At 41.9% G+C, this 26057-nt stretch overlaps 1 protein-coding gene across 4 annotated transcripts in view; it reads left to right on the top strand.

Annotated features, from left to right (window-relative positions):
* The window catches only part of LOC141761258 (sodium/potassium/calcium exchanger 1-like), a 36924-nt gene extending 14591 nt beyond the window's left edge, over positions 1 to 22333 (top strand). For 3 of the 4 annotated variants that reach the window (XM_074624592.1, XM_074624604.1, XM_074624599.1), the window contains exons 5-12: positions 4750 to 4803; positions 5209 to 5259; positions 8279 to 8356; positions 13486 to 13628; positions 16664 to 16927; positions 18767 to 18856; positions 20004 to 20170; positions 21695 to 22333. In XM_074624592.1, the coding sequence (XP_074480693.1) occupies positions 4750 to 4803; positions 5209 to 5259; positions 8279 to 8356; positions 13486 to 13628; positions 16664 to 16927; positions 18767 to 18856; positions 20004 to 20170; positions 21695 to 21944 (1097 nt within the window). In that variant the 3' untranslated portion in view covers positions 21945 to 22333. The remainder of the gene's footprint in view (positions 1 to 4749; positions 4804 to 5208; positions 5260 to 8278; positions 8357 to 13485; positions 13629 to 16663; positions 16928 to 18766; positions 18857 to 20003; positions 20171 to 21694) is intronic. The other variant, XM_074624611.1, reaches the window with a different exon arrangement.
* Positions 22334 to 26057: the final 3724 nt, after the last annotated feature.

Here is a 26057-nt window from a genome sequence, read left to right as displayed (position 1 = left end):
TAATGCCTATTTCTCTCCACAGATGTTGTCAGAATCATCTTGTAGTGTACTGTTTAGCTGTAAAATGAGAAGGTGTGCTACGGCTGGTGGGCGGTGCTTGTTATTTCCTCAACAGATCTCATAACGGCTTCCGGGTCACAAGTCATTCCCAACTCAACTAAATAACTTGCATGTGTTTACAATTCGCTGTTAGCTGCCGAGCGGTGGATGAGAGACTGCGGATAGAGCAGATAGAAATGTAGCTTTCCTACATGTTTGGTAAATGGACTTGCATTTATAAAGCTCTTTTCTAGACTTCTGACTATGTCTAGTCTTCTCAAAGACCACATGTCAACATTCACCCATTCGCACACACATTCATACACTGATATCAGAGGCTGCCATGCAAGGACCCAACCTGCCCATCAGGATCTGATCTAAATACTCATTCACACACCGATGGCTCAGCCTTCAGGAGCAGTTTGAGGTTAAAGCCTGGGACAAACCAGGAACGTCTTTTTTTATTTCGGCGTCTGTGTTAACAGGTTAGAGCAGCCACAGTGCCAGCGTGAGACACGCGTCTCACGCATGTCTCACGCACCTCACACGCGCGCCTATTTTTGACACGTGCCATGCGCGTCTCACAGCAACAACAGTGAAAGTGAACAATTGACTGTATATTAACATCATATCAGCTACATTACTACAGTTTCGATGTCTAGACATCTGTAGAATATGTCACGGACAGTGAAGGTGATGTATTGACTGTATATTGACATCATACCAGCAAGATTACTACAGTTGCGATGTCTATCTGTAGAATATGTTACAGAGATGAAAAAAAAGTAAAGACTTATTTTTAAATCAACCTGCTTTCATTTTGAAATAAAAGAATTCCTTCATTTGTTAACACGAGGCTTTTATTCTGAAATATGTGCCGGACAGTGTTCTAGAACATGTAGTGACTTGGAGAGCTCCATGAATGAATATAGTACTGAGTTTTAATTGTGGATTATTACTATTATTTACAAATTACCACACGTTTCTTAACCTTTCTCTGTCTAAAATAAATATTAATGATATTTATAATGAAATGAAATGAAATGGCCATTAAAAGGCAAACTCTATGTAGAAAGAAAGGGCTGACAGCAGCGGTTGCAGCAGCAGAAACGCAGCAGCAGACACGCAGCTGAAACGCAGCTGGTATGAACAACCAAAGCGTGAATCACGCAGCCACCACGCGCTCCTGACGTTTCCTGTGTGTCCCGGGCGTTAGTGTCTCAAGGACTCAAGGAAACATTGACATGTGACCGGAGGAGCCGGGGATCGAAACACCAACCTTCCGATGGGTGGACGACCTGCTCTACCCTCTGAGCCACAGCCGCCCTGAATGTTTAACCGTTTCATCGTGTTTATGTCTGTTGAACAGGTGTGATAACGTATCTTGACTTTACACTTGCAACGTTTTATTGCACTTACTTACAGTAAGGAGAAAAGTTGTCATCAACTCGACTTCACCTGGTTCACTTCTCTGTCTCCACCGCGGCCCGTCCGATCAGCTGTTTGCTGACTACATTGTGTGTGTTGATGTGAGTGGAGAGCTCTGACACAGAGCAGCAGGGAGAGGATGCAGCTTTAGCCCCGCGGCTCATTTAATAACAGGTTTTGGTAACCATCCCTAAATATAATGATTTTTCTTATTCATTGTGTTTCAGACAGCCTTTTACGATGTGTTCATTGCGCATGTTCATATGGCGATGACGATGAAAATCCGATTCATCGGTCAGCCCTACTACACACTGCTCCATTAATGTAAAAGCAGGATTTTACTGCTGGAGTTGGTTGAGGTGGAGCTATTTTGAACTATCTTGTATTGGACTGCAACTTATGAATATTTAATTATTATAATTTATAATAATAAATATAATAATGAATTTGCTAAAAAATATCTACAAAGCATAAGTAAATTATTTAATAACCATTAATAACCATTAGTTACAACTTAGAAACCCTATAAAAAAGGGTGACTTATAAGAAAATGGTACTGTTTTCTAGGAGGCACTTATTGAGGAGTTCAGGAATTTGCTCACTCCTTTAAGCTCCTTCTTTATTTTGAGTATGAAAGGAAAGATCCTCCTCCTAAAATACTTATTAAAGAACAGCTATTAGTGATGCCCTTGGTGGCACATTTTTAAGTTTACTTAATTTTTTTTATTCCTGTAGATAACTCGTCAAACAAAGTCCCATCACATGCAGATATTTTTGACAGCTCTTCTGGCAGCAGTAAAATGTTTTAGTCATTTGAGGTAAAGGTTTTTGTTTTGGTCCACTCGGTCCAGGTGGAACGCATTCTCCAGTGTTGTTGAAAGGCATCGTAGGAAATCTCTAACTGAAGTAGACGAGACAGGTTGAAGGAAAGTGTGAACATCAGCGATGTATATATGACAATTTCTCACAAAATACTGGACAGTACACACAAGGTGCAGTCACATAGGAAACTAGAATGACAGTGAGAGAGCGCAGATCTCCGCCAAGCTGCTCGAGGACAATTGCCCCCCCCCACCCCTCTCCGTTCAGCTTGCGCCATCATCCACGTGTATTTTTGCTTATGATGAGATCAGCTGTACGTAGCGGAGCATCGTAAAACACTTAATTCAAACTGGACAGAAATAAAGTAAAAACTCACCTAAACGGTTGTTGTTACTCTTTCCAACAATCACCAAGCGTGCTTTGGTCGAACTCAACTCTAATTTCACCGAGTTTAATGTGAAAAAACACCGAATCAACAGGTGTTCCCCCCCTCCCTCCACCCCCCACTCTCTCTCTGTCCCTCTCTCTGCTGGCAGAAGGAAAGAGGCAGTTACACTGCCTCTCTCTGCTGGCAGAAGGAAAGAGGCAGTTACACTGCGTATGTCTTAAAGGTCACATATTATACTCCATTTAAACTAGTTATTATAGGTCTCAGACACCTCCAAACCATGTCTCTGAAGTTTTTTTTCAAAAAAACAATCAGATCATGCATTCCAGCATGTCTCTATAACCTCTGTTTCAGCCCATTTCCAAAAGTGCTGATTTCTGTGTCTGTAGCCTCTGTCTCCTCCCACTCTGCTCTGATTGGTCAGCGTTTTCTGTCAATCAAATGTCCTCAACAACAGCGTCACCCTCCTCCTCCCTCCCGGAGAAGCTCTCTCTCTCTCTCTCTCGCTCTCTCTCTCTAGAGAGAGAGCGAGAGAGCGAGAGAGAGAGACGAGTGGAGAGATAGCAGCTAGAATAAAGTTTATAAACCACTTTAAAGTTTATAAACCAGAAACTTCACCCAGCGCACGTTACCGGAGGAATCTGATCAGAAATCGGCGACACATGATCAACATCTGCGGTCCAGATTCCAGGTTTTCCTGACGGTTTCTCTCAGGTAAATAATGCTGTTTATATCTCTGTTAGTTAGCTCAGTGTTTACCTCATGCATCAACTCTGTAAACCGTAAACATACACTCTGTTTTACGTCTGTCTTTACAGATCCATCTGTGAGAAATGACCGACAGAATCATCCCAGAGGAGAGCAGACAGCTGAGAGCAGATGGCTCTGTTTACATGGAGATACAAAGCTAACCCGGTAGCATGTAGCTAACCCGTTAGCATGTAGCTACATGCTAACGGGTTAGCTACATGCTACCGCTATGACACGGTGTGTAAACACAGCGACCATCAGGGTGGAAAATAGAAGATGTGAAACAGTAGTCAGTTCATTATTTCTGCTAAAAGATAAATGTATGGAAGATCAGAGTAATGGTATATTATTTACAGTAGTAGCTGTCTCTGTGTTACCATGACTACAGACCACCGGAGCTTAGCTTACCATAGTTTACCAGAGCTGAAGACTTTCTCCTGTACCATGTTAACATAACTGCAGGTGAGATGATTACAAATGCTGTGAATAATTAATATTGTCATCTGTCTACTCAAATAAAGTTTGACTGTGAAACAGAAATGTGTTGTGTTGCTTACAAGTCACTATTTACTACCTGTAATCTGCTACATGCATGACATCAAATATATATAATATATAAATATCATCTGTTTAAACAGTGTAATTACATAAAGCCTTTGTGAAAGAACATGTTATATTTAGATGATGGGAGTACATGAAGCCTGTTCTGCTGGTTCTTGCAGACTAACTGTAGGAGCTACTTTGCTCAAGTTCGGTTGAGGAGGAGAGACAGTGACGCGCTGTGGGGCGGGGTCAGCTACTGAAGGTTCTGCTCTGGTTCGACCAGGAAACCCTCACGTGGCTTGCATTCTCTAATGACGTCAGAATACAAGGAAAAAAGCGAATTTTTTTTCTGCACCCATTTCCGGACAAACGGAGGAGGAGAAAAAGAGAGAGGATGGTCTTTTATGATACTATGGTGGCCTGTAGACACACTGGGGACAGATATTGATGTTTAAAAGACATGGAAAAGTGCATTTTGCATAATAGGTGACCTTTAAAGCCTGTGGTGTTAATGCACAGGCTGAACGGAGTTATTAAAAAAAATTCTCGATCGCCACCAAAATCTAATGGATTGTTCATTGTGCCACATCCCACCCTTCAAAAAACTTTCATTCAAATCCATCACAGACTTTTGGAGTAATCCTCCAAACGGACAAACCAACAAACCAATGCCAGTGAAAACATAACCTCCTTCCTAGGCCTTTGGCCTTGGCGAAGGTAATAAGTAAATCTCAGATGGTCCAGAAGTTGAAATATTTGCTGTGGGTTTCCATCCGTAGAAGCCGCACTTAGAGGGGCCGTGAAAACCCCCGGCCCGAGGAAAGTCAGAAGAGGTAAGAGCGGCAACAAGATGTCGCCTCGCTGTTGTTTTGTGTGTTTTGTTGTTGTGATGGTAGTTCATGTGTGCATTCTTGTGTTTAATTCACATGCAACCCTGTCAGTAAGTCAAACAAAAGATAACATTGAACAAACTTAATGTGGCAAACCTCCACATGAGTATGGAAGCTTATTGCTGCCATGCCAGAAAAAGAGAAATGGATCAGTGTCACGTTGTAATGTGAAAAGTTTATTTTCTTTGACTTTCCAGCTCTATTTCATCGTCTGACCAAGAGGTGATTTCCAAAAGGAAATTCTCATTTCATATATATGGTATATCTTGTTGCATGAGATTGAAGTGTCACATGACTTGAGGAGACTGATGTTCGGTAGTCAGTCTGATGTGTATTTCTGCCAATCAGAGACATCCTTTAATGGTGACGTCAGAGGGGAGGGGTCAGTACAGAAGAAGGGTAAGACATTTTTCTGCCATGTCTGTGGTTGTTGTTGTTGTGGTGGTGATGGTGATGGTGATGGTGGTGGTGGTGGTGGTGGTGGTGGTTGTTGTTGTTGTTGTTGTTGTTGTTGTGGTGGTGGTGGTGGTGGTGGTGGTGGTTGTTGTTGTTGTTGTTGTTGTTGTTGTTGTTGTTGTTGTTGTTGTTGTTGTGTTGGTGGTGGTTGTTGTTGTTGTTGTGGTGGTGGTTGTTGTTGATGTTGTGGTGATGGTGGTGGTTGTTGTTGTGGTGGTGGTGGTGGTGGTTGTTGTTGTTGTTGTTGTTGTTGTTGTTGTTGTTGTTGTTGTGGTGGTTGTTGTGGTGATGGGGATGGTGGTGGTTGTTGTTGTTGTGGTGGTGATGGTTGTTGTTGTTGTTGTTGTTGTTGTTGTTGTTGTTGTTGTTATGGTGGTGGTTGTTGTTGTGGTGGTGGTTGTTGTGGTGGTGGTGGTGGTGGTGGTGATGGTTGTGGTGCTTGGTCCAGTCTGCTTCTGTCCCAGCAGTGTTTCTGAACTGGTTTTTGGATGTTGTTATATTAGATGGTTGTTTGTAGATTTATTTGGATGGTTGCATGTTTGTGTGTTTGCATCCAGTTGTTTTTGTGTTGTTGTGAGGAACACTGACCTTTTATTCACACACTGGCTATAGGAAAACCTATATTACATATACAATAATAATCACAGGATTCTTACAGTTTGTGCTCATGATAATGTGGTTGTTAACAGGTCTTCAAAATGAGTCATGAAAAAGGATTCACAAGTGCATCATCTTCAATATAAATGTGTTGGTTTTTTTTGTTGCATTGATTAGCACAATCTCAAATATAGGGGAAATTACGACCGCGTTTAACGGCCATTGTAGGTAAAAACAAATAAATTACGGAGCCGGGGGAGGGTGGTAATATTCCAAGAAAAAACTCTGAATTTGCAAGAAAAAATCTCAGATATTCTCTGAGATTATTGTCACAAATTTACATGAACAATATTTTGTTATCAAGGAACCACATCGCTTCACTTTGCAAGGTTGGATCAACCTCATTAAACTACAGACGCCATCGTTAAACACGGCAGTAACATAGGCCACCGAGTGCAAAATATATTACTTATATTAGTTTCATAAAATCTATCTTCATAAAAAAATACAGAAAGAACATGAAAGAAAATACTTATATGTATCTTCCAAGACCATCACCTCGATTAGAGGCCGTCCGTCAGAGACAATATTGGAAACAGCCAACAGTTTTTAGGATTTATCTGATAACCCATCGGAAAAATAAAGGACAACAGGTCTAACATGAGGATATAGTACAATGCTGGTGTCAGCATTATGTTCATAAAATAACAAAGAAAGAACATGAAAGAAAACGTGCATATGTATCTTTCAGGACCTTCACCTCACTCAGAGGCCGTCCTCACCATAAAAACACGACTTCAGGAGCAATGACTTTCAGACGGCGGCTAAATTTTTTACTTTAATCTCAGAGGATTTCTGAGGTGTTTTTTTATCATAAATTTATGACTTTATCATTTCAGAAAATATTTAAATGTAAATTTGTGAGTTTTTTCCCGTATATCACTTTGATCACAGAGAATATTAGACAGAGGGAACAAACAGTATAAACAATTTCCTTAGACATTCGTTAATACAATTTTATACCCCCGCGACAACGTAGTCGGAGGTATATAGCTCTCCGTGCGTCCGTCCTTCTGTCCGTCCATCCGTCCTGCCGTCTTTCCGTCCGTTCGAGTATCACACTTTCGTTTCCGGAGCAGAACACGAAAACGATTTAACTTAGGAACTTCAAATTTGGTATGATGGTTGACAGTGTGGTTTAGTTGTGTTTGGTGTGATGGTTGACAATGTGGTCTAGTTGTGTTTGGTATGATGGTTGACAATGTGGTCTAGTTGTGTTTGGTATGATGGTTGTCAGTGTGGTCTAGTTGTGTTTGGTATGATGGTTGACAGTGTGGTCTAGTTGTGTTTGGTATGATGGTTGACAGTGTGGTCTAGTTGTGTTTGGTATGATGGTTAACAGTGTGGTCTAGTTGTGTTTGGTATGATGGTTGACAGTGTGGTCTAGTTGTGTTTGGTATGATGGTTGACAGTGTGGTCTAGTTGTGTTTGGTATGATGGTTAACAGTGTGGTCTAGTTGTGTTTGGTGTGATGGTTGAAAGTGTGGTCTAGTTGTGTTTGGTGTGATGGTTAACAGTGTGGTCTAGTTGTGTTTGGTATGATGGTTGGTGTGGTCTAGTTGTGTTTGGTGTGATGGTTGACAGTGTGGTCCAGTTGTGTTTGGTATGATGGTTGACAGTTTGGTCTAGTTGTGTTTGGTGTGATGGTTGACAGTGTGGTCTAGTTGTGTTTGGTATGATGGTTGACAGTGTGGTCTAGTTGTGTTTGGTATGATGGTTAACAGTGTGGTCTAGTTGTGTTTGGTATGATGGTTGACAGTGTGGTCTAGTTGTGTTTGGTGTGATGGTTAACAGTGTGGTCTAGTTGTGTTTGGTATGATGGTTGACAGTGTGGTCTAGTTGTGTTTGGTATGATGGTTGACAGTGTGGTCTAGTTGTGTTTAGTATGATGGTTGACAGTGTGGTCTAGTTGTGTTTGGTATGATGGTTGACAGTGTGGTCTAGTTGTGTTTGGTATGATGGTTGTCAGTGTGGTCTAGTTGTGTTTGGTGTGATGGTCCAGACATAGAAATATATAAAAGTCAATGATATGAGGAGATATATACCGTCCCACTGCTATGTGTCAAGATTTGCATGAAAAAAATGCCATGCCAGACTGACGGGATGTAGGTTTACATTTCAGCATAACTAAAGTCCTTGGAGTGGTTTTGTTTTATTCTATTCCAGTCTTTTACAAAATGGCCAGAGTGTGAGTATAAGGTCAAAAGCATGTTGACTTGGTTGCACAAAACTGTTCATGGACGAAGTATCGATCGATGTAAAAAGAACTCATGTTGTATATGAGCGATGATTCTCTTGATTGCAGCAAAGAACAAAGTAAAGCCTCTGAATGTCCCGGTCTCGGACAAATTACAGAGCAAATCACATCACCACTACTCTGAAGGTGAGTTGTGTGTGAGAATTTAACACTTTTCTTTAGTTAAAAGTTAAATTTGACATTTTGATAAAAAGCCAACATTCAGATAAGAAGATTTACAGTATATCAATTTCATGAGACATCCTTTAATGGTGATGTTAGAGGGGAGGGGTCAGTACAGAAGAAGGGTAAGACATTTTTCTGTGGTTGTTGTTGTTGTTGTGGTTGTTGTGGTGGTGGTGGTGGTACAATTTGACATTTTGATAAAAAGCCAACATTCAGATAAGAAGATTACAGTATACCAATTTCATGAGATAAGTGCGGGAAGTGTATTAGCCTAGCTTAGCACAAAAACTGGAAGCAGGTGGAAACTACTAGCCTAGCTCTGTCAAAATTAAAAAGATCAGTAGCCTCAGCAGAAAACAAAATATTTGGAAGGAAGAAAAGCACATTTAGTATTGTTAATGCTTACCACTTGTGGGACGAAATATTTAAAGTTTGTTCTGAGTGTGGCAGCAGAGGAAAAGATCCACGCTGTGTTTTCCACAGTTACCTAAATCAAAATGATTTATTCTGTATGGTGGCTTTTTTTCAAATTCCAGATTAGGAGAAGATATTAAACTCCATCTTTAATCCCCCCCAAAAAACAAGCGACAACCTACGAGGCTGAAAAATGAAGCTAACATGGAAGTGCAGTTCCTCAAACGGCCACTTGAGGCCCCCATGTTAATACGCTCCACTTTGTGTTTACAGCCTGGTACAAAAAAACAGTTTTCGTCTCTGTAGATCATTTCCCTGTTTCTATGACAACTGTACAGGGGTTGAATGTTTCTATAACTCACCCATTTAAATTAAATTAAGGCTTAAAGTTAGATATAATTAAAGGCGTTGCCACTTTGAGTGACAGGTGGGTGCCGTCTCAGGTCGCTAGCTGTCTGCTCTGCCGCGTCACCTGACCTGCCTCAGCTTCACCGACGATCCACCTCTTTACCAATTTTTGGAGTTAGGCTGTGTCTTCACTGTCAAGATGGCGACGGGCAGAGCCACCCACTTTGAGCTTCACAACTCTCTTCAGACACCCATGGATGACGTCACGGAGACTGCATCCATATTTATACAGTCTGTGCCAAATAAACGGCATTTAGAGCTACTGACAACATTGATACTATTGGTAGAATTGTCCATATAAAATGTATGTTAACATTTGTGTTTAATTACTCTTTAATTAATATAAGTTGTGCTTAAGCGGCCTAACCTGAAGGCCAATATATTATATAATATTATAACATGTTAATATTTAGCATCATAATATTCCAAATAAATGCTAGTTCCAACCATGTAACTGCCTCTAGGGTTGGTAATCTACTTCAAAAATATTTTTTGTTATATTTGTTGAAACTCTCATCACATCCTGACAGCAATCAATAAATTAAATGCTCTGACAAAGAAATTGAAAAAGAAATTGGTATCTGTGGCTGTCACAGGACTCTAATAAACCCATCCAATCATTTCATTACTGAATGTAATGAGGGACCGGCCTACCTGCCTACCTGCCTGCTGTCTGTCAACCTGCCTGTCTGGGTGGCCTGAAGGGACGGACTGTCTATCTACCTGTCTACCTACCTGTCTACCTACCTAATGATAATGTTGGGGGAGTGTCTTTGGAGGGAGACCTGAAGGGACGGACTGTCTACTTACCTGTCTACCTACCTAATGATAATGTTGGGGGAGTGTCTTTGGAGGGAGGTCTGAAGGGACGGACTGTCTACCTAACTGTCTACCTACCTAATGATAATATTGGGGGAGTGTCTTTGGAGAGAGGCCTGAAGGGACGGACTGTCTACCTACCTGTCTACCTACCTAATGATAATGTTCGGGGCAGTGTCTTTGGAGGGAGCCCTGAGGGGACGGACTGTCTACCTACCTGTCTACCTACCTAATGATAATGTTGGGGGAGTGTCTTTGGAGGGAGCCCTGAAGGGACGGACTGTCTACCTACCTGTCTACCTACCTAATGATAATGTTGGGGGAGTGTCTTTGGAGAGAGGCCTGAAGGGACGGACTGTCTACCTACCTGTCTACCTACCTAATGATAATGTTGGGGGAGTGTCTTTGGAGGGAGCCCAGAAGGGACGGACTGTCTACCTACCTGTCTACCTACCTGTCTACCTACCTGACTATCTACCTGTCTACCTACCTAATGATAATGTTGGGGGAGTGTCTTTGGAGAGAGACCTGAAGGGACGGACTGTCTACCTACCTGTCTACCTACCTAATGATAATGTTGGGGGAGTGTCTTTGGAGGGAGGCCTGAAGGGACGGACTGTCTACCTACCTGTCTATCTACCTGTCTACCTACCTGTCTACCTACCTAATGATAATGTTGGGGGAGTGTCTTTGGAGGGAGCCCTGAAGGGACGGACTGTCTACCTACCTGTCTACCTACCTGACTACCTACCTGTCTACCTACCTAATGATAATGTTGGGGGAGTGTCTTTGGAGAGAGACCTGAAGGGACGGACTGACTACCTACCTGTCTACCTACCTAATGATAATGTTGGGGGAGTGTCTTTGGAGGGAGGCCTGAAGGGACGGACTGTCAGTGTTGATGACTTGGTGATGTTCTCTCTAGATTTAGGGACTTAGCTAGTGCTGCTAGCTACTTTCATTGGAGAAGAGTTGGCAACACTGGGCTGTTTTTTAGGTTCGATCATTTTGTAAATCTAGTGTACTCTTGCTGGTTTCTTTAGATTACCAACCCTAGCTTTAAAGTTACAATACTGATAAGCAATAATTGCAGTTGTGTTTCTGGATCTCACTCCCCAGAGATATAAACAGTGTCGCCACTTGTGATTTTTCCCGGGAATGTCGCCACAGACACTCAGTTCGTAATACTGCCAATGCAAGGACTAACATCAGTGGGCCATTGACTCAGTAACCAATGGGTTACCTCATTCGACGATAGATAGTGATTTAAAAGACATTTATTTAAATGAAAACTTCAGAGATTATTACTTTAATTTTTGACAGAGGTGGGCTAGCAGTTTCCCCCTGCTTCCAGTCTTTGTCTTAAGCTAAACTCATCTTATATAATGATTTTCTCATCTAAAAAAGGCAAATAAAAACAAACCGGCAATGTTCTGTTCCTTCTTAATATTGTAGTAATATTTTGTGACTGTTGGTATTTTTTCGATTCCGTTTTTATTTAGAAGTTTGTATGCTGGAGGTGCAGCACTCATATAAATGGTCGGCTGTCTATCGATGATCAGAGATGGTTTGGGGGTTGAAGGAGGTTGTTCTCCACAATCAGCGGAGCCTCTCAGTCTGTGTGTTTGTGCGTCACAGTGTGGAATAATGAGGTGCTTCGGAGTCTGAGGTGCAGAGCAAAGTGGGGCTGCAGGGAGTCTGAAGAGGACTCAACGAGCTTGAATCAATCAGCCTGAGGATTAACATGCAGATGGGACCAGATGTGAATCCCTTTTCCTCCATTACTACAGCATGTTTATTTCCAAACACTCCCACAGGCACTTCATACCGGCCCATAAAGCATCATCATTTTGTCAGCTTCAATATTTAAAATGTGGTTTGTTTTGTCTCAAAGTTGGAAATAAAAAGCACTTTCTGTTAGACGAGTGCCAACACCTTCAGAGGATTATAAGGTGTGTGTGTGAGCAGTGTTACATCATCTACATGTTAAAAGTTAAGACAGACAGGTGTTTTTGGGGTAACCAGACAAGAAAAAAGGTGACGGAACAACTTACTTGGAGTGTTGGAGTCGTCTATATACAGTATATCTGCATGCTGTGTATATAAACTGGAAAAACAAAGTTTGGAAATTTGTGTTTGGTGGATTATTTCTCTGTTGTTACAATGCTAATTGGCATTGTATTTTACATCGTTGGAAAGCCTGTTTCTTTACCTTCGCAATGATGTCCAACTTGTAAGGATCATGCATTTGTGAGATGAGCAGCACAGCTGATTATGTGGGTAACGCCCAAGAAAAATTTGCCAAAATGCTCTTAACCTGTATTCTCATAAGGCTACCAGGAAGCCTGCAATGACTGCCCTTCACCATCAGGCCTGTTTGCGCTGGTGTCGACAACACAGACAATGGAACCTGAACATGTGGGGGAATGTCATGTTCAGTGATGAGTCCAGGTTCTGTCTGCGAAAGTTGGACGGCAGGGTCAAAGTATGGAGACGACGTGGAGAACGCTATGGTGATTGTTGCACCGATGGAGTAACAGCTTTTGGTGGGGGCTGTGTCATGGTGTGGGGCGGCATCTTCCTCACTGGCAAAACAAGGCTTGTCATCATTGAAGGCCATCTCAATGCAGTGAGATATCCGGACGAGATTCTGCAGCCAGTGGCGATCCCATATCTCCACAATCTGGCATCTAACTTCATCCTCCAAGATGACAACGCTTGCCCCCACAGAGCCAGGGTTATCACAGACTACCTCCACAATGTGGGAGTAGAGAGAATGGAACGGCCTGCCAAGAGTCCAGACCTCAACCCAATTCAACATGTGGGATCAACTTGGGCGTGCTGTACGTGTTAGAGTGACCAACACATCCACGCTGGCTGACCTGCAACGAATCCTGGTTGAGGAATGGAACGCCATCCCACAGCAACGTGTGACCACGTTGGTGACCAGCATGAGGAGGAGGTGCCAGGCTGTTGTGGCTGCGTATGGATCTTACACCGCTACTGAGGCTCCTGACGGTGTATTAAATGAATAAAGTGTAAAATAGTCAATATGTCTTGTTTGTTCCTTGTTACTGATAGAGAGTTCAATCATCCAATCCACCAAACAACTCAAAACAAGAGTCAACACCAACAGGAGAATACACTGTTCACCATTGACAGAGCATTTTGGCAAATATTTCTTGGGCGCTACCTACATAATCAGCTGTGCTGCTCATCCCACAAATGCATGATCCTTACAAGTGTGACATCATTGCGAAGGTAAATAAACAGGCTTTCCAACGATGTAAAATACAATGACCATTAGCATTGTAACAACAGAGAAATAATCCACCAAACACAAGTTTCCAAACTTTGTTTTTCCAGTATATATGTGGTGGTGAGATGCAGTATACATATAATATGTATAAATATCCCTGTCATTTTGTGTCTTCTTCTTCTTTCTCCAGATGTTGATGAAAAGCCAACTGAGCCGGCCAGTGCTGCTGCTGCCGGCGCACCAGGGGGCGCTGCAGCCGAGCCGTCCACCTCACAGCCTCAACAGACAAAGGAGATGAGCGGGAAGACGGCCGACCAGCCAGGCGAGTCAAAAGTACGCAGAAATGATTTCAACCCGATTACAGAAATACTGAAAACGGAAGCTTTTATTCACGAAGATCTGTTTTAAAGGGACTGTTTGTAACTTTTTAAGCGTATAAATGTACCGGGTCGGGACACATGCTCGCTCGCATATGCGCGCTCACGTGTGGCTGAAGCCTCGTCTCCTCTGCCTGCTTACCTTCACTCAGACAGCGCGCGCGTTCTCGCGTACTCGCTCCACCTCTAGATGTGAACGCGCGCTCACTCCACACTGCAGAAGAGTTAGTTTAGCTCTGAGAATATCTAGTGAATGTACAGTGGACGTTTGTGCAGAAATAATTGCTGCAGCTCCTCCAGACCAACAGAGGTTTCCCGTGTCTTGTGAAGTGACGGGGCTCCGCAGAGAGAAACGTTGTTGACTCGTTACCGACCGGGTGCCGGTGTCTCCCTGCTCTCTCCGGCTGCGGGCGGAGAGAGCAGGGAGACACACTGCTGAGCCCCGCTGCCTCAGCCTGCGCTGAGGCAGGAAAAGCCAACACAATATCAGCATTGATTCATGGAGAGACCTTCGTCAGCAGCTGAAATATAGAGTGATATTGTGCTTTTAGCTGACGTGTGTCGCCTCTCTGTTTTGAGCGATGCTCGTTCAGGTCTATGTAGAGCGAGCACAAGCGAGAGCAACAGGACGCTGACTTTAGTTGACTTAACGGCCACAGGTGTCGCTGTTAACAAGACATTTCTGAAAGTTACAAACAGTTCCTTTAAGTTGAGACTTTGGAAATCATTTTGATTCTCTAGTTTCGAAGCCACTAACTACATATGCCATGTTAAAGTAAGATGTCATGAGATAAAGATCCAACAGCAGCTGTACCCTCCTGACAAGCTCCATGCTTATTGATGTTAACTGCAACTGGAAATGCAACTGGCGGTATTGCTGAGCATGTGAAGGTTAATGTTGCTCCAGACTGCATGAAGAAGTGGGAAGTGGCCGCTATCAGCCATCATTATTACATTCTGAATTTCTACAGTGAATACGAGATACAAGGAGATTTTGGGTTTGGGGATCCTCCCCCAAGAACATTTGAAGGTTCGTCATTTAAAACTATAGTTTGGACCATTATTATTACAGTACTATAGTTAACGCCCCAAAAGCTTAAAGACAAACTTGCTATAGTTAAATAAGCATTTTATTATTTACACACATCACAGCCTTCATCTGAATATTTAATTCCTCTGGAAATGTTTGCCCTGTAAAATCAAATTCTGTAAATCAAAAGAGAAGATTCAGAAAACTTTAAAATAATGTTTCATTAATTAGAAATAAATGTACAGTGCCACCCAGAGAACCTGAAGTGAGAGAGCAGAAAAGAGTAGGGATGTGGATTGATATATATCGATTCAATGATCCAATATCATCGACTCATTACCCCTACATGAAGCTGAGCCCCCCCCCCCACAGAGGCAGCTCTGCTTCCTGCTAATCCTTCCTTGAAATGGTCCGGTCTCTAATCAGCTCTCAGAACGGGCTCAGCTAAAGAGCTCTAACTACCTGAAGAGCATCTGAAGTAGAATCACCAGCACAGACATTTATCATTTGACATGTTTTACTTCAAGTATTTATGAACATATTTAAATAGCACATGATGTAAATTATTAATATGGAGAACTATGTTCTATATGCTGTCAGTGACAGTGTCCTCTTTGATAGATAGATAGATAGATAGATAGATAGATAGATAGATAGATAGATAGATAGATAGGTAGGTAGGTAGGTAGGTAGATAGATAGATAGATAGATAGATAGATATGTAGGCAGGCAGGCAGCTGGCAACCCTAACCCTAGCTGATTGTTTCCTCCATTAATCGAGTGTTTGGTGAGAAATGACATTACAAAGTGACATATTCAGGATGCTTCTTTTTGTCCATTCAATAGAGCAAACTTCAAAATGAATACTAATATAATTATTAATATAATTAAGGGGAGAGGCAGCAAACCCTCACATTTGAGAAGCTTGAACTCGATTAGTTATTAGTTCCTCTTGCTGTGAAGAGTCAAAAGGTTTTGCTATGAAAAAGGTGCTCAGATATTAGCGAGGCTATCAAGTTTCAGGTTATTCAGAAGTAAGACGAAATCTAAAGGACATGATGGACAGATGTTTAACGGTGGGAAAAAAAACACAAAACAGGTGATTGTCATCAAGCTAACACATCAGTTAAATCCAAAATATGAAGAAGCTGTGGAGTTCAGTGTCAGTATAGCAGGTCAGCCTATAAAAACCTTTTTCTTCTGCACAGCAGAGACAGAAACAAACATGCACTTCATGTTTTTGATAATATCATTTCTGTCAAAGTTAATGCCATAACGCGTTAACGCAAATTCCGTTTAATGACACTAATTTCTTTAACGCATTAACGCAACTTGCTAACTTACGGTAGAGTGAAGATACTGGTATCATAGTAAACTATAAAACCTGATGAATCCATCGGTACCAACCATGTCATACTAGCTTGTCATGAAGGAGGTTAAATAACGCTACAAACTTACACTAAATATGGCAAGGAAAAACTGTCATGTCCATTTTCAAAGGGGTCCCTTGACCTTTGACCTCCAGATCAGTGAATGTAAATGGGTTCTATGGGTACCCACGAGTCTCCCCTTTACAGACATGCCCACTTTATGATAATCACATGCAGTTTGGGGGCAAGTCATAGTCAAGTCAGCACACTGACACACTGACAGCTGTTGTTGCCTGTTGGGCTGCAGTTTGCCATGTTATGATTTGAGCATATTGTTTTATGCTAAATGCAGTACCTGTGAGGGTTTAAAATATATAAATACATTTGCATAAAGCAAGAATATGTGTCCATGTTGATAAGAGTATTAAATACTTGACACAAATTTGCGATTAATCACGATTAAATATTTGAATGGACTGACAGCCCTCATGGCTACTTCTCCCAGTATGGTTGATAATAATGAAATCAGTTTTGGCCTGACAGAAGAAGGTTTGAGAACTCTTTGTTTCACTTGTGTGCTCTCTCCTGCAGGCAGCAGCGGGGGGATCAGAGGGCTCGGACGGCAGCGCCGAGGACGAGGGAGACGAGGACAGCGGCGACTCCGGTGAGAGTGAAGGTGATGACGATGATGATGATGATGGAAACAAGGAGGAAGAGGAAAAGGAGGAAGAGGAGGAGGAGAATGAACCGTTGTCTTTAAAGTGGCCTGAAAGCAGACGTAAGCAGGCCACCTACCTGTTCCTGCTGCCCATCGTGTTCCCGCTGTGGCTCACGCTGCCTGACGTCCGCAACCTGGTGAGTACCAACCAAACTCAAGGTACTTGTACTTGAGTGTACTTCTACTCGACTACATCTCAGAGGGAAATATTGTACTTTTTTACTTCATTACATTTGTCTGACAGCTTTAGTTACTTTTTAGATTCGTTTTTCATCCCCTTCCAGTCCCGTGGAAACCACGTATCTCCAGATGTGTTGATGTTGAATGTTTGTGGTAAACTGAAGGATGAAGTGTTCCTTTAATCCTCCTCCTCCTCCTCCTCCTCCTCCTCCTCCTCCTCCTCCTTCAGCTAAATAAACTCTTTAAAAAGCTTATTGGATCAGCTGGAAAATGGATCGTCACAAAGCTGAAAACAGGCTGTTTATTTGACTTTTTAGAGATGCGTGGTTCTCACAGGACAGCGGCGTTTACAAACATATGACGATCTTATAGACCATGATGCATTGCTGTAGATTAAACTAGCCAACAGTATATAAAGGAGGATTCATCTACAGCAGTAAAGTGAAACATGCACATCAAAGCTACAGTCATATTAATCCAGAAACATCATATATATAATAGTAAACACTTTACTGCCCAATCAATACTTTTACTTTTCATACTTAAAGTACATTTTTGCTAAAAAACACTTTTACTTGAGTGAGGTTTTGAATGCAGGACTTTTACTTGAAGTGGAGTATTTTGTTCTATGTGCCTATAAGCTGGTTTTAGGACTGGCAATAATCAGCAGACATGAAGAAGTTGATGTTTCTAACATGCCGGATTCAGCCTGTCTGTTAATATACACATCCAAAGACCAGGGGCGGCTGTGGCTCAGAGGGTAGAGCAGGTTATCCACCAATCGGAAGGTCGGTGGTTTGATCCCCTGGTCACATGTCGATGTGTCCTTGAGCAAGACACTGAACCCCAAATTGCTCCTGAAGGCATAGCCATCGGCGTGTGAATGAGTATTTAGATTAGATCCTGATTGGCAAAGTTGGCACCTTAGCAGCCTCTGCCATCAGTGTATGAGTGAATGGGTGAATGCTGACATGTAGTGTAAAGAGCTTTGAGTGGTCAGAAGACTAGAAAAGTGCTATATAAATGCAAGTCCATTTATCATTTACATGCATCGACAGTTCTCATTTATATCTATGGCTGCAGGATATGAGAAAAATATGTGATTACTTAGTTTATTTATCGCAATGATTCCACGGATTTGAAAGCGTACTCAGTTCTGCCTTTCTGCTGAACTGCTAAAATACAATCAGTTGCTTGTTGAATAAAAAAAATGAGAGGAAATTATTTCCAACATTCTTTTATTGAACACATTAAACTGAACGCAAAAGGCACCAAATAAAGTGCAATTTTCTACTGATACTCTTACAACTAACTCAAAAGTGCAATATCAGTCTGTTGCAAAGTGTTAATCACACAAGTTGACGATTAAAAGAACAATATATTGTGCAGCCCTAGTATCAAAACTCAATTTTCCTTCCTACAAATAAAATGTAATAGATCCATTAAAATAATGTTCATGTTATTTGTTGTTTATGTGCAATAGACTTACATGCTTCTAGATGAATCAATGAATATTTGAAATGAACTGATTTTGGTATTTGAATTGTATTATTTTCAAGTATTTTGAGTGTATTTGTTCATATTACTGAAGTTGTTGTGTGTTTGGAGAAGCTGAAAGAAAAAGGTATAAACTGTCAGTTATTTTTTTTAAATAACAGATGTTATCACAAACGTACAAATCAGTTTAACATGTTTTACTAAAGAGCACCATTTATTCAGCGGGATATCTGTTTCCAGACCTTTATAGTTCCTAATGTTCTGTGGCAGTTTCTCTGATCCACTTTTGTGTTTTTCAGGCGTCCAGACGGTATTTTGTCGGCACATTTTTCGGCTCCATCATGTGGATCGGAGTTTTCTCCTACCTGATGGTGTGGTGGGCTCATCAGGTTGGTTGACACTTCACACGAGTCATGTTTACAGGAATTTAAAAAACACTGAGACAATTGTGTTATGGAAAATGTCTTGCGTCTGTCCAGATGTGAATGGTACTTTTAAGTGGTATTGTAAACATAACAGGTCGGTCTTAAAAGTTTTGAGGTGCTGCTTCGGTGCACAGTGTGTTCTTTTGTTGAATTTGAGTTGTGTTTTACCATTAGCATAATCACATCTTGAAAACCTCACACAATCTAAATCTAAATGAGAGGAGTCAGATTTCTTTATTCCACGTAGCTTTGATGTCATAAGATAAGGAGTCTACGATTGACAGGCTGGAGGCATGGAGACTGGATATTCAAGAGGACATACACAGGACTGATTGGGAAACTGCATGTTTAAAAGCATCAAAACAATCAATCAATACGAGAATGAAACTATTACAATACAAATGGTTAATGAGAACTTCCATTACCCCGGTCAAACTAACGTCCCAGACACTTGTATTAAAGGGACAGTTTGTACGAATCCGAAATGTCTTGTTTACAGCGACACCTGTGGCCGTTAAGTCAACGAAAGTCAGCGTCGGTCTCGCGCTTGTGCTCGCCCTACATAGACATGAAGGAGCATCGCTCAAAACAGTGAGGCGACACACGTCAGCTAAAAGCACAATATCACTCTATATTTCAGCTGCTTGGCAGTAATGTTAGCTGACCAGACGAAGGTCTCTCCATGAATCAATGCTGATCCTAGTGTTGGCTTTTCCTGCCTCAGCCTCCCGACCGCGGCCGGAGGGAACAGGGGAGACACCGGAGTTTTGGTCGGAGACGATAACGTTTCTCTCGTTAAAGATGCAGCCAGTTAGCTTAGCTTAGCATAAAGACTGGAAACAGGGGGAAACAGCTAGCCTGGCTCTGGAACAGAAAAACAAAGTGTAAAAACATCAGCTTATGGACTTTCTGGAGTCTCTGCTGATTGTTTGCCAACCTCACAGTATTGACAAGACAATCTATGGACTATTTATTTTTCACTCATTTATTAATGTTCAAAAATAATTTGTAAATTTGTAAAAGAAAATAAAGGCATACTGCATATACTATAGGCTTAAGAGTTAACCTGCTTTGCTGGAATGGGCACTGACACCTGTTTCTTGTTTTACAGTTAGGTGAGACTGTTGGCATCTCGGAGGAAATCATGGGCCTGACCATCCTGGCGGCCGGAACTTCGATCCCTGACCTGATCACCAGTGTGATCGTGGCCCGGAAAGGTCTGGGGGACATGGCCGTGTCCAGCTCAGTGGGCAGTAACATCTTCGACATCACTGTAGGGTGAGTGACTGCATTACAACTTTCTGTACCAGCTGTAACCCAAAGAGAATTTCATGCTTTTGGATTTCTTATTTGAAAAAACATTACTAAAGCACTTTTTTTTACCTGTGCATCAAAATGTAACACAGAGTCAATTATGGCATTAATACTTTGAGTGTAAAGTCACTTGAGAGGTTAAAAGACAATGTTTATTTTACTTTATCTTCAGAAACTTCTATGACATCCAACAAGACCGTTAAAGAAACAAAATGGAGAGAAATATCTTTTTGCATTTTACATGCATGCATGCACAAAAAAAAACTATATGGGGCCTTAAATTGAACCCTGAGGAACGCCAAAAAGTTGAAGTTCGGCATAGAGGTCATAATTTTCACAAAATCTAAAGTTTCCCAGTTCAGAATTTAATTGAGCCGCTTTGTCTAAATGCAGTACAAGAATACTCTATAACAAGTAAGTCTTCATTCAAAATCCTACCAAAGTCAAAACATGTAAGCATTATCACTAAGGTGTACTTAAAATAAAGTATCAAAAAGGTCTAGTGAATGGGACCTCCCCAAATCTGCTTTATAAATATATAAATATACTAATAGTTAGTTAAGGTCAGTAAATGTCTCAGTTCATATGGCTGGTATTTTTGTTTTTCCGCAATGGTTGTGTACAAAATAAAAAAAAAGACTCATAACATTTTCAGGAGAGGTGGTGTTCATTATGAAACCGTCTACATTTTACTAAAGCAACAATAAATACATTGTTTATAATGAGTAATGGTGAATATTTTGGTTCAAAATAAAATTTGTTTTTCACTGCTCATATTTAGTATGAACATGGCCCCGGAGAGCTTTCCCCTTTTTACCCCCTCAGTGTTTCCTAGAAGCAGAATTGTATTGCTGTCGCTGCTCAAGGTGGAGCTAGTTTTAGCTTCTTTATATGTAGTTAGTTTAGTCCAGTGGTTCCCAACCTCGGGGTCAGGCCCCTTCAAAGATATCAAATTAATCTGATGATTTATGGGAGAGAAGAAAGGAAGAAACTAAGTTCTCTGCTACAATAGTTTGCTTTTTTCCCCTCTAATTTCAACAGTTAAAATGAACTATAATTGTATCTCTTCTGGCCTCAAGTTATTTAAAAAAAAATTTAACATTTAGAGGCGAAATCTCTTTGTGATGGCGCCGCTAACAACTCATAGACATGACCAGGGGCCACAACCAGATGTTGGAAGCGTAACAAGCCGAAACATTTTAGGACGAATGATAATTAACAGTGTGTTGTGTTTTATATGCTTAACGCATGTTTTTAATGTAGATTCTTAATTTGAGAAGTACCTATAGCAGTCATATAGATATTGTGTAGTACTTGTACAAAGTAACATAAAATAGAATTACTCAAGTAAAGTACAAGTACCTCAGAATGATACTTAACTACAATACTTACCTTCCACTGCTATCTAAATAGCAGTGGTGAGATAGATAGAGTACTGTATGTGAACTGTGACCTTGACAGAAACCCGTCTGTCCTCTTTGGTTTTAGTCTGCCGGTCCCGTGGCTCATATACACTCTGTTACACAACGGCGAGCCGGTAACCGTCAGCTCCAACGGCCTCTTCTGCGCCATTGTGCTGCTCTTCCTCATGCTCCTCTTCGTCATCATCTCCATCGCCGTCTGCCGCTGGAAGATGAGTCGAAAGTTGGGCCTCACCATGTTCGTACTGTACTTTGTGTTCCTCGTGCTCAGCGTCCTGCTGGAGGATCGCATCCTCACCTGCCCCATTTCAATCTGAGCTGACCGCCGCACATGACCTCTGTACGTCCAGACAGGATCAATGCTGTACGTAGAATGTGTTAGATAGAAGAACCGAGCCTGATGTCAAAAGGCTGACCTGGTGTACAGTAGACACATGGTAGAAACACTAAACGAGCAGTGACGTTAAAGGAAAAGTCCACCCTCAACAGAGTTTTACATTATTAGTCTGTGATCTTGAACAAGTTCAAGCAACTACTCTGATAACTGTGTCCAGTTTCTCTCTGTTCATTATGTACTGCTCTGTATTGACCCTCCGACATTTTATTTGTCTGAAATGTATTCACTAAATCATTCCCTAAAAGATTTTTGTCCATGACACTTTTGTGCACTTTTTTTCTAACAATACCACAATGCAATGTCCCGCTTCTTATAGATGCAAACCTTACAGTTGTGCAGCGTCACACCTGTCGGTGATGACACAAAATGTCAGAAATACTGCTCACAAGAGAGTGAACTATTGAGTGTCTACAACGGAGGGAGTAGTGAACGAGGGAGTGATTTCATACACAACCCAGAGAGAGGCCTGTACTACGAAGCAGGATTTGGCGTTATAGCGAGGTAACTTCAGGGTTAACCCTTCAGGGTTTCCCATCCTACGAAGGTGGATCACTTCTTACCGGGGTAGATCACCATGATAACTTATGCTGAACAGCTAACCTGCTCCGGAGCAGATTATGTTCCAGATAAGAGATCAACTCGTATAAAAGCACCTTCTACTGGCCAATCAGAGCTTGGTGCGCAGATCGTATGATCATATTACACAAATGAAGAAGTTAGAGTCATAATCCAGACTAAAAACAACACAGTTTAAACTGACAGATGCAGGAAGGACAGCTGACTGTATGCTGTAGGTGCTTACCGCTTTGAATTATGTTTTTATATTTATTTTTTTTATTTCGTTACAAGTCCGTTTCACACCGCCGGAGACGGGGACGCAGCTGGAAGAAGGTTGAAATACTCACACAGGCCACTTTTTTCTAAATGAGTATAATGAAGTGTAATCCATTCATCCACTACGCCACTAAAAGCTATTTATAGCTAGACGACTATAACTGACTTTTGAATATTTCGTTAAATAAATAACTCTGTTAATTTACGCATTCACACATCGGGAGTTTTTTCTTCTGCCAGCTGTTCTTTCTGCATTTAGCAACTTCAACTGGGTTAATTTTAGTCTGTATTAAGTGTTTAACTTCTTCGTATTTGTTTAATATAGTTTGCTCTTCCTTGTTATTTGGTTAAATGTGCCGCTCTGCCTGTCTGTCTGCAGTCTGTAGACTTGTCCTTGTCCAAGCCAGATAAGGAGAAGATACCCTGGGGATGTTGAACTGGCTTCGTAGTACAGACCTCTGGTGTGCAAAATGAACCTCAACTTGCGTCATCTACTTCAGTAACTCGTTTCCTACATTTTCCAGAATACATTTATGCAACCCCCTTGAGAGCATCCCTGAACTGTATTGTGTGCACATACAGTAGGTGTGCCGAAGTAATTTTACTCTGTTAGAAAAATAACAAAAACAAAAAAAACAGCAGCAACCCACCCCAGCATTGTGTGACACACATCAAAACACCGCAGTACATATCGGGTTCTATGTAAGGCCACAAATTGTCAGCTATCGGGATATATTACTGGTCTATTTCCCAGCACTGACGAGCATCAAGGTTCCAGAAAAGCAACACTCCCTGATTTGGCCCCTCTCAGCTACTGTACATCTTGTGTTTTCCTGTCAATTGGCCTGATGCAACACAGCTGGTGTGTATTGCACTTTATGTAGCTGCTAAAGTTTTTCAAGAGCAACCTCAGAGTCTTGCCTGTTACGTCGCGGTTAGGGAGGGGCGAGAGAATTTGGCTGAACCAAATCCAAGACAACACATTCAAGCTAATTTTGAGCAGATAAAACATTTGTTTCTGTATGTTTTTTTATGAAAATCGTATGCCAAAAGAAAGGGATTATGTGTGAAATGCATAAAAAAAATTATTGAGAACCACAAAGGATTTCTGCTGAAAATGTTCCTGATTATGACCATAAGTAGTTTCACTGTGCAGTACTGTACAGGGAAAGTCACCTAAAAATGCATTTAACATATTCATAATTTCCTCATATTTGAACTCTCATAAAATAAGTTCCCTAATGCCGGGATCAGACTCCAAAATATTTTAGTCTTTGACGACGGTCACCATGTCAGATCTAACGATCACAGCGCCATAAACTCTTGCAGTGTCTTGGTCGGGTGACTGGCAAGTCTACACGTATGACCACGACCAATCACAGCACGTCGTATTCCACGATCGTGCGTGAGTTCAGACGTCATCGGGGAGGCGGTTGAAGCAACTGTCAATCATGGCGACAGAAGCGTTGTGTGTGATGATGGCGGTCTGGTGTGTCAGAACCAGGTCTTGCAAAAACAGAAAGAAAAGAAAAAAAAAGGGTTGTGGATGCGCTCCTGGGTGGCACAGAGAGGACGGTATGGGCTGTCCATGCTTCAGTCAGTTTGGTTGTCTCACCTGACAGCAGCAAACTGGCATCCCTCCTCCTTTTCTTCATGTTTGTTTATTACCAAGTGACCTGACTGCGACTGCGCGCTGGAGAGAGCACCTGATTGGTCAACGCAAAGAAACATGTCGTTGGAGATGTCACACTAGGCGTGTCAAGATGAAAAATTCTGACAGGCTAGACTTTTCCTCGGGGTGTCGTGGGGTGTCCCAGACGTGGCGTCGGTTGTCGTGTACTATGACACACTACACAAGATAAGAGGATTGATTTTCGCACACAACTCATCGCTCATTTATCGTTCCCGATCCCCTACGACGGCCGTGTCGGGCTATAATCGGGCTGATATCCTGTAGTCTGAACCGGGCATAAGAGGTTTGCTGTTAGTTCAAATATGAGGAAATTATGAATGTTGAATGAATGACTTGCGATATAATGTGAGAAATGATTGCTGAAATGCAACTCTTTCTTCGTTCTTTATCAAAATCCAAACGGCGGCTGTCTCGACCGCAGTTAACTGAGCACTGAAATGTGCTTTAGAAAAGCTTGTTTGTCTTACTAAAGTGTGCATGCTCTAAAACTAGGGCAACGTCATCGTTAACGCGATGTTAATGCAAAATTCCTTTTAATACCACTAATTTCTTTAACTCATTAAAGGGACTGTTTGTAACTTTTTAAGCGTATAAATGTACCGGGTCGGGACACATGCGCGCTCGCGTGTGGCTGAAGTGTCTGCTCCGCTGCCTGCTTGCCTTCACGCGCGCGTTCTCGCTGTCTCGCTCCACCACTAGATGTGCATGCGCGCGCACTCCGAAGAGTACTCAGAAGAGTACTCAGAAGAGTACTCAGAAGAGTACTCAGAAGAGTTAGTTTAGCTCTGAGAATATCTAGTGAATGTACAGTGGACGTTTGTGCAGAAATAACTGCTGCAGCTCCTCCAGACCAACAGAGGTTTCCCGTGTCTTGTGAAGTGACGGGGCTCCGCAGAGAGAAACGTTTTCACCGGCACCCAGTCGGAGACGGTAACGTTTCTCTTCCTGCAGCGGGGCTGAAGCAGGAAGAGAAACGTTACCGTCTCCAACCGGGTGCCGGTGTCTCTCTCCAGCTGCGGTCGGAGGCGATAACGTTTCTCTTCCTGCTTCAGCCTCAAAGCCAACACTAGGACCAGCAGTGATTCATGGAGAGACCTTCGTCTGGTCAGCTAATATTACTGCCAAGCAGCTGAAATATAGAGTGATATTATGCTTTTAGCTGACGTGTGTCTCCTCACTGTTTTGAGCGATGCTCGTTCATGTTTATGTAAAGCGAGCAAGCGCGAGCCCGACGCTGACTTCCGTTGACTTAACGGCCACAGGTGTCGCTGTTAACAAGCATTTCTGAAAGTTACAAATAGTCTCTTTAACGCAATCAAACTTTCAGAGGTTGTAGCGGCTCAGTTTAAAGCTACAGTGAAGATACGGGCGTCACAAATAACGCTCCAAACTAACGCTAAATGTTGGCGAGGAAGAACTGTCATGGCCATTTTCAAAGAGGTCCCTTGACCTCTGACCTCCAGATATGTGAATGTAAATGGGTTCTATGGGTACCCACGAGTCTCC

Source organism: Sebastes fasciatus, chromosome 2 (assembly GCF_043250625.1).
Source record: "Sebastes fasciatus isolate fSebFas1 chromosome 2, fSebFas1.pri, whole genome shotgun sequence".
Classification (NCBI taxonomy): Eukaryota; Metazoa; Chordata; class Actinopteri; order Perciformes; family Sebastidae; genus Sebastes; species Sebastes fasciatus.
The sequence above is the reverse complement of the archived record's forward strand: the minus strand, read 5'-3'. Positions and strand labels throughout refer to the sequence as shown.